At 47.0% G+C, this 17705-nt stretch overlaps 1 protein-coding gene across 2 annotated transcripts in view; it reads right to left on the bottom strand.

The window, feature by feature from the left end:
- The window catches only part of Eva1a (eva-1 homolog A, regulator of programmed cell death), a 48828-nt gene that overhangs the window by 16960 nt on the left and 14163 nt on the right, over positions 1-17705 (bottom strand). For both annotated transcript variants that reach the window (XM_041639663.1, XM_041639664.1), the window contains exon 2: positions 4428-4590. In XM_041639663.1, coding sequence (XP_041495597.1) covers positions 4428-4527 — 100 coding nt within the window. In that variant the 5' untranslated portion in view covers positions 4528-4590. The remainder of the gene's footprint in view (positions 1-4427; positions 4591-17705) is intronic.

Below are 17705 nucleotides of genomic sequence, written 5' to 3'. Positions count from 1 at the left end.
TCAGTCATCTTGCAGAAAAGCCCAACTCTGAGTTAAGAAAGAGACAAATATGGGGGCTCCCAGATTTACATAACCTTCTATCTCCCTCTCTCTCTCTCTCCTGGGAGGCTCAAACACCTCATACAATCCCTAAAACTCACACATACATACACACACAAACAGAGAGAGAGAGAGAGAGAGAGAGAGAGAGAGAGAGAGAGAGAGAGAGATTTGCCAAAGGACTAAGACAGTTGGGTGCATTAGAAGTAGCAATGCTTAAAAAAAAGGGGGGGGGGCTTCATGGGTTAGACAAGAGGCAACTTGTATTAGTCAGGACTCATGATCAGAGGCTATAGAATCCCATAGTCTGCAGGCTGGAGAACCGAGAAAGCCAACCACTGCTCAGTTGTTGGAGCAGCTGAAAGCCCCAGAATAAGAGGGACCAGTAACTCAGGCTGAAGGCTGGTAGGTTTAATGCTGGTGGAAGTCCCCATTGAAATATGGACTATCTTGGAGTCTGATGTCAATGGTCAATGACAGCAGCAAGAAAAACCACTCAGGAAAAGTCGCACCTACCTGTGATGTTTCCCTGCAATTACCAACTTAACACACTCTTAAATCTAAGGTGGAGAGAATCTCAGTGGTTGTCTAGCTCAAGCTGGCCTGTTTGCAGGTCTGAGGGAAGTTGTCTTAACTGAGTTAACTGAGGTGAACAGACCCAGCCCACTATGGGCAGCCCCATTCCCTGCGTAGGGGATCCTATGTTGTCTAAGAGGGAAGACAGTGAGCCGAGTACATGCATGAATGCCTTCATCCTCTCTCTGCTCTTGACTGTGGATATGACTAGCCTCTTCAGATTCAAGACACTATAACTCTCCTGTAGTTCTGGACTCCAACCTGGAACGGGGAGCTAAAGCAAACCCTTTCTTTCTCAGCTGAGCTGTTCTGTCAGGGTTTTTATCGCCGCCGCAGCAAACAACACTAAGACATGGCCAGTGAACGAGTTTCCCTCTTCTTCCTCATTATTGTTTCACTCAGACCTGCAGCCTATGAACAGAGCCACCCACACTCAAGATGAGTCTTCCCCACCTGGCTCGCTGTCTCGTGCCAATCTCTGTAAGGTCTGTTAGACAAACCCAGACGCATGCCAAAATTCTAGGTACTTCTTGATCCATTCAGGTAGACAATGAAGACCAACCAGCACACAGCTGAAACACTGGAGTAAGCAGGAGACATCGGGTCCCCTTGAAACTAATAACCAGGTAGAGGAGAAAGGGCATGGGAGAGAGCAAGGCAAGATCAAAGTTTTCTCACAAGTCTCTCCTGCCATGTTTTCTAGCTTCTAATCTATGACTATATTTTTAAAAGGACAATAGCTATTTTTTTCTAATGTATTTATCTTTGCTTTTTAAAATCACCTTTTCATTGCCTTCATAGTTGAGGCATGTCCCTGATTTCAGAATTTAAAAAAAAATGTATGTGTGCATTTGTGTGTGGGTATGTGCACGTGCGTGCAGGTCCCTGTGGAGGCCAGAAGAGGGTGCAAAGTCTCAAGGTTATGAGCTGTCAAGTGTGGGCGCGAGGAACTGAATGTGGGGATCCTTTATAGGAGTAGCATTCACTCTTGACTGCTGAGCCATCTGTTTAGCCACTCAGAAAAATTTTAATCATTGTCTTTTCTATTACACATGAGAAATTTTATCTTAGACACCCAAGTTCCCATTTTCTGGCATTCACTTTAAAACTTAGCCATGCTTATTCAGTTAAAAAAAATGCTCCCATGTTATTTACTTATTTATTTATTTGGAAGGGGGTAGCATTTGTGCCTTGGCATGAATGTGGAGGGCAGAGGACAACTTCCTGGAGTTGGTTCTGTCTTCCCATCATGTGGCTCCTGGGATCCCAACTCAGGCTGTCAGGCTTGATGGCACACCTCCTGTCCTGCTGAGCCCTCTCCTCAGCTCCCTCCCCATGCTCACTTACAGGAAGGAAAAGGTTTACTCTATTCCACATAATAATTCATCCCTGTGTAATGGGGTAGGGAAAAAGAAAGGAGACAGGAAAATAGGACCATGGGCTTTTTCAGCCTCAACAGGATCACAGGACATCCAGTAAACAGCAGCCAATTCAATGAATTACCACATCCAGTGGCCACAACCCAGGGTCAGGCTGGTAAAAATGGAAACTTGCCAAGGGCCTCCTGTGCTGAGCAGGGAGTCAAAGTCCAGCGCACTGTTTGTTCTCATCAGAGGCATTTTCATCCAAGAGCTGGTTTGCAGGCATCCTTGCGACTGTGGAAAGCCTGGACCCTCCGGCTGCCTGCCTCCAACCTCACTGCGGGGCAGTATTCAGGACAGAGTCAGTAGAGCCCCCTCCAGTCACTGTGCAAACATGGTGTCACAGCCGCAAACTTCTATACCCTAGCTTTGTTGTCTTTTATCCCCAGCATAGCTGGAATACACAGCAAAAGGGCTGGAAGGGTAGCTCTATGTGTAGGGTGCTAACTTAGCCTGCATAAACCCCTGGGTTCAACCTCCAGCACAGACCACATGTGGTGGCAGAAAAACAAGAGACAGTCCAAGACAGTCCATGAGACTCTTTCTCCATTAAAAATATAAATAAATGAGAGTGAAATCTCTCTGGTGTGTGGATGCCCAGGAAGGAGGCAGAGGTCTCGGATTTCCTGAAATGGGGCAGAGTTGGCTTCTCCACATCATGAAAGAAGATCCAGGATGCATAGCACCGATGGAAAGGCTACCCTATGATAGTCAGTGTTGATGGTCAACTTCACAAACTTCGGCACCCATGAGGGATTGTCTAGATTAAGGTTAGCCTCTGAGAGTGTCTGGGAGAGATCCTCTTTTTAAAAAATATATATTTGATAACCCTTCGAGAATTTCATACTTGCATACAATGTCTTTTGATCGTGTTCACCCACCCCCCTCCCCCAGCTCCTCCTAGACTCAACCTTACTCCCTTCCAACTTCATGGCCTTTGGGAGATTATATTTATTATGTTACTTAAGGTGAGAAATCAATCTCAGTTAGGAAAGGTGGACAGAGAACCAAATCCAGGTAACGACATGCCTGTGCTTGCTGCTCTCTGACCCTGGTTGTGAGGACTACCTTGATTACCATGATGGGCTGTAACATTAAACTATAAGCCAACACACACCCCTTCTTTCTTGAGTTGCTTTTGTTGGGGTGCTCTGTCATAGTAGCAGGAACAAGACACGCCCCATCTTGCCAACCACAGCTGATTCAGACAGGTTAGTCCTCATAAGTTCTCTGACCATGGCTGAGCCATTGTAAATAGAAGCATTGGGCTTTACATTTGAATTCTTAAGTTACCAATATGAGCTCTGGCTAGAAAAGTTAGAAAGTAAAACCCTTCCCCTAAAGGGAGACAAATCAAAACATCAGCCCCTTCTTCATGCAGTATCCATACAACTCCAGGCAAAACAAAACAAAATACAAGCAAGTTTTCAAAGCACGAGAGATTAAAACACTCACTACAGCAACATAGAAGTTCTGGTCATTCAAACAAGAGACCATTTCCACATGCTATTAAATACCACCTTTTATATGAACAATGCTGGTCTCCAGAAAAAAAAAAGGAGTCAGCTGTCTTGGTGAAGAGCAAGACTTTGAATCAAGAAAAGGTAACATCAGGTTTCTGAGAGTCACATACCTCTGTTCCCTCTCCTCCAGAAGGCTCTTAGACACCTCAGATGACCCCAGAAACACAACACACACACACTCACACGCATGCACATCCTCTCTCTCACATACACTCATATGTATACACAGTCTCTCTCTCATACACACACACAAACACACACACACATACACATCCTCACTCACACGCATACACATCTTCTTTCTCATACACCCACTCACATGTATACACATTCTCTCTCTCTCACATACACACACACGCATACACATCCTCACTCACATGCATACACATCCTCACTCACACGCATACACATCCTTACTCACATGCATACACATCCCCCCCTCTCACACACACACTCACTTGTATACACATACTCTTTCGCACACATATACACACTCACACCCACACCCCCCCAAACACACACACTCGTGGACATAGAAACCTGTGTAAGTGTGAGAACCTTCCTCAGGCTGCTGGACTCCTCAGTACCTTGCTTATTGGCTGATGTGCTGAGGACAGAAAGCAGCAGCGGCCATGGCCGAAAAGCAACTAAACATTTCTCCAGAAAGACAAGGCCGTTGTGAGCTTTCGCCTGCTGAGTTAGAGAACATCACACTTAGGTAAGAACCTCAAGAACTTCCATCTCGCACAGAGCCTCCCTGTGGTGACCACACACTTCTCTTCTAACATAAGGCCAGGTCTAGTCAGCAGGAAGCAACCCGGGACTCAGTGCTGGGTCACCGGGCTGGCCAGCAGACACCAGTACCCACCTGAGATATAGGAACAGGCTGCCAGGATGCTGCTGAGCAAAGCCATCTCCAAGGGCTCCGCGGCCACGGGCTCCGTGCTGGGGCTGAGGGGCAGCCTCATATGGCATCGGGAGGAGAGTTCCTGGACACGTCTGGATCGGTGTGGCCCCCTCCCTCTCTTCTCCTGTTTGGAGACATAAAGGGAGCAATAAGGCTGTCTGCTTTTCTGGGCTTCTGTTTCCAGCAGCCTGTGCTCAGCAACTACGAGCCGGGGTTCCAGAGGAAGCCACCTTTCCCAGGCAACATCTGGGTCCTGCCCTTTGATCGGGCGAGGTGCCCGGCTTTTAGGAAGCAGTAACACTTCATGTGTCTTTCCTGACTTTTCTCCTTTCTCCGCCCCACTGCGGCCCTCCCTCAGGAAACTCCTCTTCTGCTTCACTGTGTTTTTCCTCGTTCATCTCTGAGGAACGGTCCATTAGAGCCACATCATCACCTCGGTGACTGCTCTGCTCCTGATCTTTTCCGGAAGCCTGCACCGATGACACACATGTACTTTAATCAGGTGCCTCGTCCCTCGGGTCAAAATATGCCACCCTTGGCGATGGGTAAGCGATGCCCATCCCACAGCTGCCACCATGTGTCCAGCTCTAAAATGCCCATAAGGACTTGGGAGCTCAGTCTGCTCCTGGATCCCAGGTCCATGGCTCCATGGCAAAGATGTGTCAGGGATGAGAACCAGGATGGGGAGATCTCAGAATCCAGAAGTGAGAGAGGTTTTTAAAACAAAACAAAACAAAAAAACAACAATAAAGCGGGGTAACAGACAGAGGGATGACAGTAAAGGCTGTTTTAGACACAGCAGTAGGTGAATTCCCCTGAAAAGGTACCTAATATTTTTAAGTTATCTTTTTTTTTTAAATTCAGAATTTCAGAATGAAGAGTGGGAGCTAAGGGGCTCTGGAAGAAAGCTGTCTGCGGGGGGGGGGGGGGGGGGGGGCACGGGACTCCCTTCCCTCTAGCCTCTGAGCTACAGCAGGGCTCATCCTGTAGCCCTTAGCATTCCTGAAAGGTGAGCACAGAAGGATACAGGCAAACAATGAGAGGCCAGGCCACTGGCCAGTTCCTCACCACTTTTGGGCTCGGCAGGTTCAAGGACCCCAGGTTCCAGGCAGAGAAAGAAGCTGCTAGAATCATAAGTCCAAATCCATTCCCTCCCACCTGTCTGCACCAATGCTCCAGGACACAGGCCACATCTCTCCTGATGAGCAACAGTCTCCCACAGGCTCGTTTTGATGACTCTTCTGCTGACTCAGGTGAGTGCCCACCCACCACCCTGGGTATGTTTCTACAGTAGAGATCTGATCACACAGCCGCAGCTGAAGCCCGCTGCCAGGCTCCATTCACTTTAGTAACAAACACAGGCACCTCTGTGACTCTCACCTTGGCGCCTACGGAACCTCCTCCGCGGGCCACACACCTGCAAGCGCAGGTAAAAGCTCACCCAAGCTCCGACAATGCCAGATTGTCTTTAATTCCCGGGGGCACCAAGCTCCTGCACCTTTCCAAACATTTGACTGTGATCTTCATTCGGCACCTCCTGCTCTTATAGAGCATTTGATTTTGTTTCCCAGCACCCGTGTTGGGCAACTCACAACCACCTGCAACTCTAGCTTCAAGAAATCTAACACCATTGTCTGGCTTCCTCAGGTACCTGCACTCACAGACAAATACCCCTACATACATATATATCAATTAAAATAAAAAAAACTTAAAAAAAAAAAACCATAGTGATCTCAAGTTAGCTCAGAGATCATATCATGCACCATGTAGATACCTGGCCTACAACCTCACTGCCCAGAACATCATCTGAGAATCAGCACCTTCGACGTTAATTGAAAGCTTTTCAGGCACCACCCCAGACCTAATAAATCCAAATTGCAGTTTCTAAGATGCCCAGTTGAGTTGAGTTTGAGAAGTGTTGTGTCATATGGCCTTTGTGGGCTCATATGGCCAGCACTCTGAGAAGAGACACACCAGCATAGAGATACAGGACAGAAGCAACAAGCCACTCTTACGTGCAGGGTTATGCCACGTTCGCAGGAAGCTCTCTGTCCCTTCACAGCTCTGAGGGGACTGGTTCTCAACCCAGGCAGTTTTGTCTCCTAGCACATATTTGACAGCATTTAGCAGCATTTCTGGTTGTCATAGCTACAACACAAGGTGACACTGGTATCTACGGTTGAGGCTGGAGATGCTGCTAAGTCTTCCATATGATACAGGATAACCTTTTGCCACAAAGAGCAATCTGGTCCAAAAGTGGTCACAGGGTTCTAGAATGGTCAAGCATCACTGCTTCAGAGTCTAACCTAAGCCAATATCGGGTTAAGGAAGCCCGTGTGTCAGAGAGAAGATGCCAGTGCCTTGCCTATGGGAGCACTGCTCCAAACTCTGGTCCAACAGTGCAGGGTTCCCCGTGACCAGAAGTGACCAGGTTCTTGGAAAATGAGTTTAATAGCAAAGTCCTCCAAAGCAGGTACTATAAGCCAACCGTGGTTTATTAATCTGTAAGCAGAGAATCCCCAGCTTAAAATGGCCCATCCTGCATGGGAACCTCCATGGAAGTATTTGTTTGGTTCACAGTGTACAAGATTCATGTCAAGACTGGAATTAATTCTTCCAACAAACTTATGCTAGGAATGATGGGAATTATGTAGGGGAAGGAAGAATTACAAGTGAGTTGGATATTTTCAAAGCCAGGACTTTCTTCAAAAGATAATCCACTGTGTTAATTATACATCCATCTAGAGAAAAGTCATTTCTAAAAAACAACCTGTCCACGCTTACATGGCAATATAGCATCTACCAGTTCTTGTGTGAACGAGAGAGTGTGTGCATACACGAGTGTGCAACTCCATACACCAGGAACACACCTGAAAACCAAAGAGGTCAGACGTCCTGTGCTATCACTCCACCTCATTCCTTGAGTGAGGGTCTCACTGAATCTGGAGCTAGGCTATCTATCAGCCAGCACTATTTCTGTCTATGGCACCCACAGCTCTGAGATCGCAGGCTTTTTAAGTGGGTGCTGGGGATTCAAACTCAGGCCCTCACGCTTGTGCACTAAGTGCTCTTACCCACTGAGCTAACTTCCCAGCTCCCAATTCTTAACTCGATAATGGCTTTCTTTCATATGTTGGCTCACAGCTTCTTCTAACTAGAGACCAACTGCAAAGTAATGGAAAGAAACAACCTCCTTCTACCACGTCCATCCCATGCCCTGGCATTCCCATACTTTTCTCTGGATGAAGACGTCAACATTCCCTGTCTTCTGAAAACCTAGACTGAATGATTAATTGAGCACATTGTGTGCTGTTTTCAGCGGCTTCCACCTTACAGGTAACCTCATTGCCACAGTTACAAATGTACATTGTCTGCTGAGTCCGTCTGTGTACACAGAGTAATCACAGAAATGAAGTGTCCCTGGTGATGGTGCATCACACCTCAGACTCAGAAGCAATGTGCCTTCCTTGGGAACCAAGCCCACCTCCACTCCCATGCAGGTAACTCTCAGGGATGGGCAATTGTTGTTTCAGCTAACTGAGTGAGAAGAGGTGGGCTGCCAGGAACAGAGAAATATCTGGTAAGAACAGGTCATCCTCAATGAGGTTGGTTTCAGCCAATCAGAGTTCTAAACCTACTTGGCCTCAGTTGACTTTTCAGATGTTGCAAGGAGAAAAGAAAGGACACACACACACACACACACACACACACACACCACATCACATGTCTGGGAGATCACCTTGTACCTTAGACTTGGTGCCATCATGAGTCCAACAGAGAGGACTTGGGGATGTGACTAGGTCCTTGGAGAGTTGGGTAGCATTCTCTCAGAGGAAAAATGTATTTTACATGTATTAGTGTTTGCCTGCAGATATTTATGTGTGCCTCATGCATACGCTTGCAGAGGCCGGAAGAGAGCATCAGATCCCCTAGAAAGGAGTTACAAATGGTTGTGAGCCACGATGTACACACTGAGAAACACACCTGGGTTCTCTCCCAGAGCAGCCAGTGCTCTTTGCGGCAGAGCACCTCTCCAGCCACTATGGGTTGGGATTTTATCAGGAACTTGGACTAGCCAGTTGCAGAATTCAGCATCCTCTGTTCATAACAGAAAGGAAGCAAGAGACAGATGATCAGAGACACCCGTTTCCTCTTCCTTCTCTTCAGCCAAAACTCACAACCCAGCGAGTGAGGGACCAGTCTGCCTGGCTCCACATCAGTGAAGCCTGCAAGCTACTTTCTTGGAAGAGGAAGGAAGGGAATTCAGTTCCCAGATAGCAATGCCCAGATGCACCATAAAGCAAAAAAACAAAACAAAAAAAATAAACAAAGAAACAAAACTCATGCAGCTCTGTGTGGATGCTGAATCCTGGGCCAGTCTGACCCGTCTGTTCCCACAGTCTTTTACTGCTGCACGGGAAGCCTCTCTCTTCAGTCCAGAATAGAGGCATTTTGTCACCAGCTTTGCTTATGTGTGCGGGAAGGATAAACAGGACCAGTGATGGAGCTCCCAGATTGCTGAGGGTCCCACTCCATATGCACATGGCCTCCTGCATGTGTCTGTGCTTGTAGATTTGATGCCAAGGCTTTTCCCTCACAAGGATGCTGTGGAACCCTCCTATGTCTGCTTCTCTTTACAGGGATGTAAGTGAGAATGAAGAGGAAGAGCAGGAAGGAGGACAACTCAGTGGCTAGGAGCGCTGGCTGCTCCTGCAGGTGGTCCAGGTCTGATTTCCAGCACCCACATGGTGGCTCACACTACCTGTAACTCCCTCTTCTGACCTCTATGGGTACAAGGTGCACATGCATGTATGCAGGCAAAACATTCATACGCAGAAAATAAAAAAAACTATTATTTAAAAAGAAGAGGAAATTTGAAGCACAGGATCTTTAGTTCTTTTTGTTTGTCTGTTTTATTTAAGCTTTGTTTTGTTTTTGACACATGGTCTCTCTTTTAGCCCAGGCTAGCCTCAAACTCTAGATTTTTCTAGCCTCAACCTCCTGATCTCTAGGCTCACAGGCAGGCCGCTGGCATTTGAATTCGGATTCTCCAACTGGCAATTCTTTTGTTGTCATTTTGGTTTGTTTCCTTAATTTTTAAAAAGTTTTCATACCTATATCCTGTATATCGAGCATATCTACCCCCACTCCCTTAACCTCTATGTCAGTTGGGGGTTTTGTTTTGTTCGTTTGTTTGTTTGTTTCTTACTGATATGAGCTAGAGTCCACTGGGATGAGGGAACCGCAGCTGAGGAATCGCCTCTCTCCAGCTGAACTGTGGGCAAGTCAGCGGGGGATTTTATTCGGTAATGATTGACGCCGTAAGGGCGCAGTTCACTGTAGGTGGTGTGAACCCTGGGCAGAGGGACCTGCGTTATACAAGAAAAGTTGAGCAAGCAGAAAGCGCTGTTCCTCCACGGCCTCTGCTTCAGTTACTGCCTCCAAGTTCCTACCCCCGACTTCCCTTGTGAAGAATCCTGAGTGGATGTGTAAATCAAGTTAGCCCTGTCCTCCCAAAGCTGGCTGGGTATTTTGTCACGGCAACAGGAAAGCAGACCAAGACACCCTCCATTTTCTCAGCCACCCCCCCCCCCAATACCACCCATCTCTTAGACAGGTTTATTTCTACTTTTATGTCATATGTATATACATGATTTGTGCATCTGTATAAAATCTGGGAACTATAAAGAAGTAAAAATATATGTGATATTTGTGTTTCTGGGACTTCGCTTAATTCTCCTCATAAGATTTTTTCCAGTTGCATCCATTTTCCTACAAATAAAATAACTTCACTCTTTGTGGCTGAAGAAAAGTGTGTGTGTGTGTGTGTGTGTGTGTGAGAGAGAGAGAGAGAGAGAGAGAGAGAGAGAGAGAGAGAGAGACATTCCTTATCTGTTCCTCTGTAACTATACACCTAGGTTGGTTCTATAATTTAACTGTGAATGTTGCTGTAATAAACACTGGCGTGTAAGTACCTCTGTGATCTATGGACTCAGAGTCGTTTGTATAAACCACCAGGAAAGATACAGACGGGTCATATGAAGATCTAAGTCTAGTTTTTGAGAAAGCCCCACGCGGATTTCTTCAGTGGCCCGACTGGTTTACATTCCTGCCTGCAGTGTACAACAATCCCTGTCTGTCTGCGGATCAGTAATTCGTTACGAATTCCTGTATCTACATGCAAAAGCAGGTCTGTGGGGCTCACTTATCCACACTCATGACAACAATCAGGGGCTGACCATCATGGTCTGACTATAAGAGATGTCATAGGTTCACGGAAAACAGCTTGATTGCCAGCTTTTAGGAAATGGTTTGATAATGAGAGCCCTGTCTTCATGAATGGATTATTGTAGTTGGGTTTAATGTCAGCTCTAGACCCACGTGAGTAGGGAACCTCAACTGAAGTATTATCCTGACTGCCTTAGTTAACCTGGGAAGACCTGTCCTGACTGTGGACAGCATCTTCTGGTAGCAGTGCAGACTGAGGGTAAAGCAGAAGAAAGATTTCAGCTGGGGCTTGCTTGTGCTCTGTGGTAGTTTGAATGGGAGTGGCATTTTAGGAGGTGTGGCTTTGTTGGATGAAGTATGTCACTGTGAAGGCAGGCTTTAATGTCTCATATGCTCAAGATACCACCCAGTGTCTTAGTCCACTTCCTGTAGGCTTCTGATCAAGATAGAGCCAGCACCACGTCTGCCTGCCTACCACCATGCTCCCCACCATGCTGATAATGGACGGAACTTCTGAAACTGTAAGTGAGCCACCCAATCAAACGTTTCCTTTATAAGAGTTGCAGTGGTCATGGTGTCTGTTCACAGCCTTGGAAACCCTAAGAAAAGTGCTCTCTGGCTGCTGAGTTGATTCATCACCCTGTTATCGATGCTGCTGATACCAGAACCAGCGTTTCCTGACTTCCATCAAAATCTAAGAGACAGCAGCTCTGTAGGAACCTTTTCGGTATTCAGTGACAGATTGGGCTTGCTAAGGCACCCAGTTTTGTGGACTGCACAAGCACCTGATTGTTGGCCTCCCCAATGTGAGGCAGGGCTACACCACGCTCAAGGACTGGGAAACCACTGAGAGGTTCACAGCTCTCAGGCAAGACTCGGCTACTGTTACCATTTTAGCATAAACATTCACCCTATTGATTCTGCAAAAGGTGAGCTCTAGTTAGGGGATGCCGGGGTCACTGGGGCCATGTTCTTAGGGTTATATCTTAACTAGCCTTTCCTTTCATTTCTGTCCACCAAGAGAAAAAGTAGCCCCACCACACACTGCTGCCACAATCATGCTCTATCCAAAAGCAGGGAGTCAGTTGCGTTGGTGACTCAGAGCTAGAAACCTCATCCGCCAGGTGTAAGAGGTCAGCCAAGCATGAACTACACCCTCTGGAACGGTGAATCAAACATTGCTCCCTTACACTGTTTGGTCAGTGAGGACAAACCAACTGACACACACATGGGGAGCTGGGCACAGACCCCACCCCTTGGCTATAGAGAGTATGTTCATGGTCCCAGGGAAATAATCAAGCAGACAGATATCTAAATTTCCTCTATGGGGCACACGAGCTCTCATGGTGACCATGAGACATACATTCTGCTGACCACTGCCCTCCAGCAGCAAGTCATTCCCAATAACTCCTCTGGACCCCATCAGCCCCTTGAGAGGCTTCTTCAGCTCTGAGTCCTGGGCTGTGACACACTTAGGGGCAGGGACATGTCTTAATCTCTCTGCTTAACCCCAGAGTCTCCCATAACTGAGTAGAGCTGACGTTCAAGGACTGCTGGGTGAGAGATTCCCTGGGAAATCACATTCTTCCGCCTGAGCTTGCTTTCCCCGTGATGGAGTCAAAGCTTGCGAGTTCACCAGCCTCTCCTGGAGCCCTGGCCCCACCCCCTTTCTTCTTTGTGTTCATCTGGCACACCATGCTCGACTCAGCCATTCCTTCCAGACAGTCTGCTTACTACAACTGTACCCCACAGTTCTCACCAGGACCTATCTGACAACCCCTCTCTCCCCCAGGCCTATCTTAATCACTCCAACCCCCACTTGCCTGGTCTTCTGTCCAGTGCTCAGCGCTTATAAAAAAGGAAAACCATTTCAGTTTGCATCATCCTCCCAGCTTTCCTGAGAAAGCAGAGATAACTCCCCCCACACCCCATACTCCCACCCTCCACCCCCAATCCTCCCTGCTGGTCTAAAGATCTGACACCAGCACTTTCTATCACTTCCTTTTCCTATGTCACACTCCAACAGTGATTCATTCTTCATTCTCCCCTTTTTAGTTCTTCATCTTTGCATACTAAAAAAAAGCGGGCACACAGGCAGGAGGATGGGACACTAGAGAGAAATGACATGCGCATGTATAATTCTCTCTCAAACTTCCCCACTCTCTCCCTTCTTACTTCCTTCCACCTGTACATGCGTGTATATGTATGCAAATGCACAGATATGCATGTGTGTATTCCTAACACACAGATATGGGTACTCACATATGCAAATGTATGTGTGTGTATGCATTTGTATGTATATATGTATGTTTTTCTCCAATATTTTCCTATTCTTTCTGATCATTCACTCCCTCTACTCATCTTTTTGTCTATTTCCCTTATCTGAATTGCCCCCGCACTTAAGAGACCCTATCTTTGGTCACTTCCCCTACAGGTCCTTGGCGCCCACTCCTGTTCCTTTCCACCTTAGTCATTGTTCCTGTTGTTGTGACAAAAGCAACTGAAGGTAGGAAGGGTTTGTACAGTTTGTGGGTACAGTCCATGGTGGGAACGCACACAGCAGGAGCCTGGGGTTGCTGTGCATGGCAGTCCTTCTGCCTTGGGAAGCCATGCAGGAGCACACAGTCAGGATGCAGCAGCAATGAACACAGTGTTCAATGCATTTTCTCCTTTCTATTCCGTTCTAGGACTCCAGCCCCCAGGAATGGTGCCTGCCACACACATTTAGGATGCGTGTCCCTGCTTTATTTAATCAAGACGCTCCCACTCAGGCATACCCACAGGCTAGCCTAACCTGTGCATCTGGAAGCTTATCTCTTGGTTGTTGTCTCGTTGACAATCAACATAAAACATCACACGTTCCCAGACAAGCATCTTCACAAACATTGACACGTTCCATCGATTTCCACATTCACATCTCGGCCCATGAAAGCTGGTTTTATGACCAGCGTGTCTTGCAAGTAGCCTTAGCCAGGCAGCCCTGGTGACACCACCAAGTCTGTGTTTCCAGAGACTGTTCCAGAAGGAGACTGGCTGTCAGGGTCTTATGCCTCATCGTTTTCCAACAGTAGCGGCCAGCACAGTGCCTAGCACAGGAACCGTTCCAAACAAATCCTGTCACATGACCAGATTCAAACCGTGGAGTGGGGCAAGATTTCCAGGCTCTAAAGCATAGCTGACATTGTCTGGACCATCACGGGCATTTCTGTGACTTCTCAGAGACTGACAAGGACTTGGTCTTCATGGACCAAAGGCTCTGAGTTAACGGAACTGGCTTGACCTGGTCTGACTCAAGCCATACTCAACATGATGGCCCCCACCCTCAGAAGCCCCTGTGCTGCTCTGGGAGAGACCTAACAGTCTGGTGCTCCATCCAGGACTAGACAGCTGTCACCAATAGAAACAAGCCCTTAAGTTTCTAATCTTAACCAAATGCGTTTCAGTCTGAAGGCAGACTACCTTCCTGCCCCAAGATAGATAGCATGCCTATCTCACACCAATAAATATTAACAAAGGTGCACTGGAACCATTTATTTAGCTAAGCGGTTTGCTGCTCTCGGGGATCTGAGAATGCGGAGGAACGGTCCTCATTTGCTCACCTCTTTGCCTAGCTCAGAGGACTTATCTGAATGAATGACGGAATGTAGAAATGAATGAACATAGCCAGTGGGAGAAATCTGCACTCTAGCTTCCTAAGATGCAACAAGAAGGACTCAGGAGAGCGTGTAAATTAAACGTTAGAGGGACAGTGGGGAAAGGGTAATTAATTCCAACAACGGGGTAGCAGTGGGGAAACACCATAAAGGCTCCATTAGAGGCCTGCTCAGGGTATCAGTGACTAATTGTATTCTCAGCAAGCATCACCAAGGCCTTCCCTTGAACTGGCTGAATGCTTCTGCCTGTGATGTAGCTGTGATTGCTCTCATTTTTTCAAATGGGAAATCAAGGCAGGTAGAAAGCTCTTCCATGAAGACTAGCTGGAAAGTAACAAGGGCTGCAGGTAAACCCCAGTGCTCTGAACTTTTGGCCATTGGTCCCCAGAATAAAGCCCAGACATGCACCTCAGCTCACCCAGAAAGACAGAATTTTATTAACTGTGAATAAATTGAATTCCAAGGTGGGTCTGTATTTCCAGTTACTCAAGAGGCTGGGGGAGGGAGTGCAGGATGTTCATGGCCTGCCTAGGTCACAGTTTGGGCAGTCATTCTGGGCAGTTTAGTGAGACCCCATCAAAGAATAAAAAGTTAGAAAGCAAACATACAGCTCAATGGGCTACTATTTTCCTATCATGTGTGGAGGCCTAGGTTCATCCCCTAGAAACACACACATGCACACACGCACGCACACACACACAGATGTGCACTTGAGAAAAGAAAAGGAAAAAGCTGAATTACTAATTTAACTAATCCCAGCCCAACCCTCAGATCTTCAGACCCAAACTGTTTTGCTCGGATACTCTATGGCTTCCAGAATAATGAATATATATTCTGTGTAAAAGAGAAGAGTCTACTCCCCAGTGCACTTCATCAAACTAGCATGATCCTAATATACACCCCAAACAAAGAGAAAACATTAAAAGAAAAAATCCTTAGGACATACAGACATAAAGGTCCTTAACAGTATCAGAAAACAGGGTCAACAGAAAGTGAGGTTTGTTTTCTTTCTCATGACTTTTTATGACATGGCAGTGTGACGTTTATTCTAAAGACGCAAGATGTGTGTGCTGTTGAAAATCCAATTAATGTGATCTACCATATATCACAGCCTGATGCTTATAGTTTGGAGAATGAAAGTCGAAAGAGTGTGTAAGCAACCCTAGTGGGACCTTCTTAGCTAAGTCACCTCAGGGAGGATGGTACTACATGGGAAGAACACACAAGCTGGGGAGGTCACATGCCAGACAGGAAGCTGAAGAGCTTCCTGGGACTAAGCGGACCCCCTGAGAACGTCACTGATCTCTTCCAGAGTGGCACCATGTATCGATTAATCTTCATCAACTTGACTAGAGTTAGAACCACATAGAAAACACCCCGGGGTGTGCCTGTGAAAATGCTATCTGAAAGGTTTGCCTGAGGAGGAAGCGCCCACTCTCGGTGTGAGTCTAGCCTGAATAAAAAGGAGAAAGATCTGAGCATCAGCATTCAGCTCTCTCCACTTCCTGGCTGTGGGGCCCTGCTGCCTTATTCCCCAGCCTTCATGCTGTCCCTGCCAGAATGAAGGACACCCTCAAAGTGTGAAGCAAAACAAGCATTTCCTTCCTTCAGTCATTTTTGTCATGGCAACAAGACAGACCATCAATACTCGGCACCAATGACCTAAAGACCCCCCCGCCAAGATCCCCCTCCCAAGGGTCCCATCACCTCCCACATCCCCACACTGCAGACCAATCCTCAGACACATTGGCCTTCAGGGAACACACCACATCAAACCACAGGACTGCTCACTAATCAAAAACTGTAACGGTTATGTAGCCACAGCATATGATAGCATCTGGAGGCACATTCTCTCAGTTTTATATCTGAGTAGATATAAACACAATCTGGGGCTCATGCCACATGGACTCTGCAAAGAGTGCTTTTTTTTTTTTCAACTGAGCATCCTATCCAAAAAAAAAAAAAAAAAAAAAAGTTTCAAAAGGCAGTCCTACCCTGAAGTTTTATCATATAAAACAAATGTCGAGTTTCCGCGGTTTCTGGATTCTGCCTGCCCAGAGGAATCATTTCAATGAAATATTAATCTCTGAGAAAGCCACCCTGGGATAAGCCTGTAAAGTAATTCAAGCAGCATGTGTAAAATTTATTTCGTGTTTGGCTGGGGATGTTTTTAATTATGTGAAGTCTCCAGAATGGGAAGAAAGTGTGGAAGATGTTTGATGTAATCCTTCATGGAGGTGCTGGATGCTCCCAGACTTCTCTTTGGCTTCAGTTTATTTCTGCAGCACCCTAAACCACAACACACATACAGTTCCCATGGCACGGTCACACCCGAGATGCAATCATCAGCGGGATGAGCCAGAGGGAGACACCAGAACCAGCAAACCCAAAGACCTGCAGTGTGGAGATCAGAGATCGGGTCCTAGGCCCTACAACCAGAGGAGTGTCTAAAGCAGTACCTTTCCAGCTTTCTAACACTGTGACCCTGTGACACAGTTAGTTCCTCACGCTGTGATGACCCCGACTGTAACATTATTTTCATTGGACTTCATAACTGTAATTATGCTTGCCTCATACACAGAGCGCTCCAGGTTCTAGCTCCAGCACAGCTCTGAACCACAGCTGGTAGTGCACACCTACAGTCTCAGCACTCGGGAAGTTGGGGCAGGAGAGGTGAAGCTCAAAGTCACCCCTGGCTATGTCAAGGCCAACACAAGCTACTTGAGACCCTGCCCCGCCCCACCCCAAACAAGCTGAAGACCAGAAGCCACAGGCTGTCTGATAAACAGGTGGAAAGCCCAGGAGCCTGTCTCTAAAAACAGACTTTCCACCACCTCTGGGCTCTCTCTATAGACATAAAGTTCCTGGAGCCAGCCTGGGGGCAGGGGTTCCGTTTCAGTAGGGTCTGTATGAGACACAGCATCAGAAAGGGAAAAAGAATTTTCAAAGGCATTCACAGCTGGTTCTGTGAAGTAGAGCTCACATCCTGGAAATCGGTACCAAGATGTTCACATCCTGAATGACCTGCTGGGGATCCAGCTCCGTTGGTTGAGTACTTGCCCGGCACACATGAATCCCTGGTTTCAGTTTCCAGCACCATATAAACTAGGGAAGGTGGTACCCTGATCCGTACTTTGGAGAAGGAGGCAAGAGGATCAAAAGTTTATAATCACAGTTTGCTTATTTGAATAAAAAGAAAATGTTTTCTTGGTAAGACTGAGATTCTAATCTCTATACCCTCTGCACTGCAGCCCCCTGCTTCAAGCGACAACAAATGGGGATCAGCCTGGCATGGGAGAAGCTGGCAGAGAAAGCAGACTGTGTTGAACATGAAGACGAAGTGAAGACACTGAGGTCG

Source organism: Microtus oregoni, unplaced genomic scaffold (assembly GCF_018167655.1).
Source record: "Microtus oregoni isolate MIOR12 unplaced genomic scaffold, Mior012 000002F_ref0000024, whole genome shotgun sequence".
Lineage (NCBI taxonomy): Eukaryota > Metazoa > Chordata > Mammalia > Rodentia > Cricetidae > Microtus > Microtus oregoni.
The sequence above is the reverse complement of the archived record's forward strand: the minus strand, read 5'-3'. Positions and strand labels throughout refer to the sequence as shown.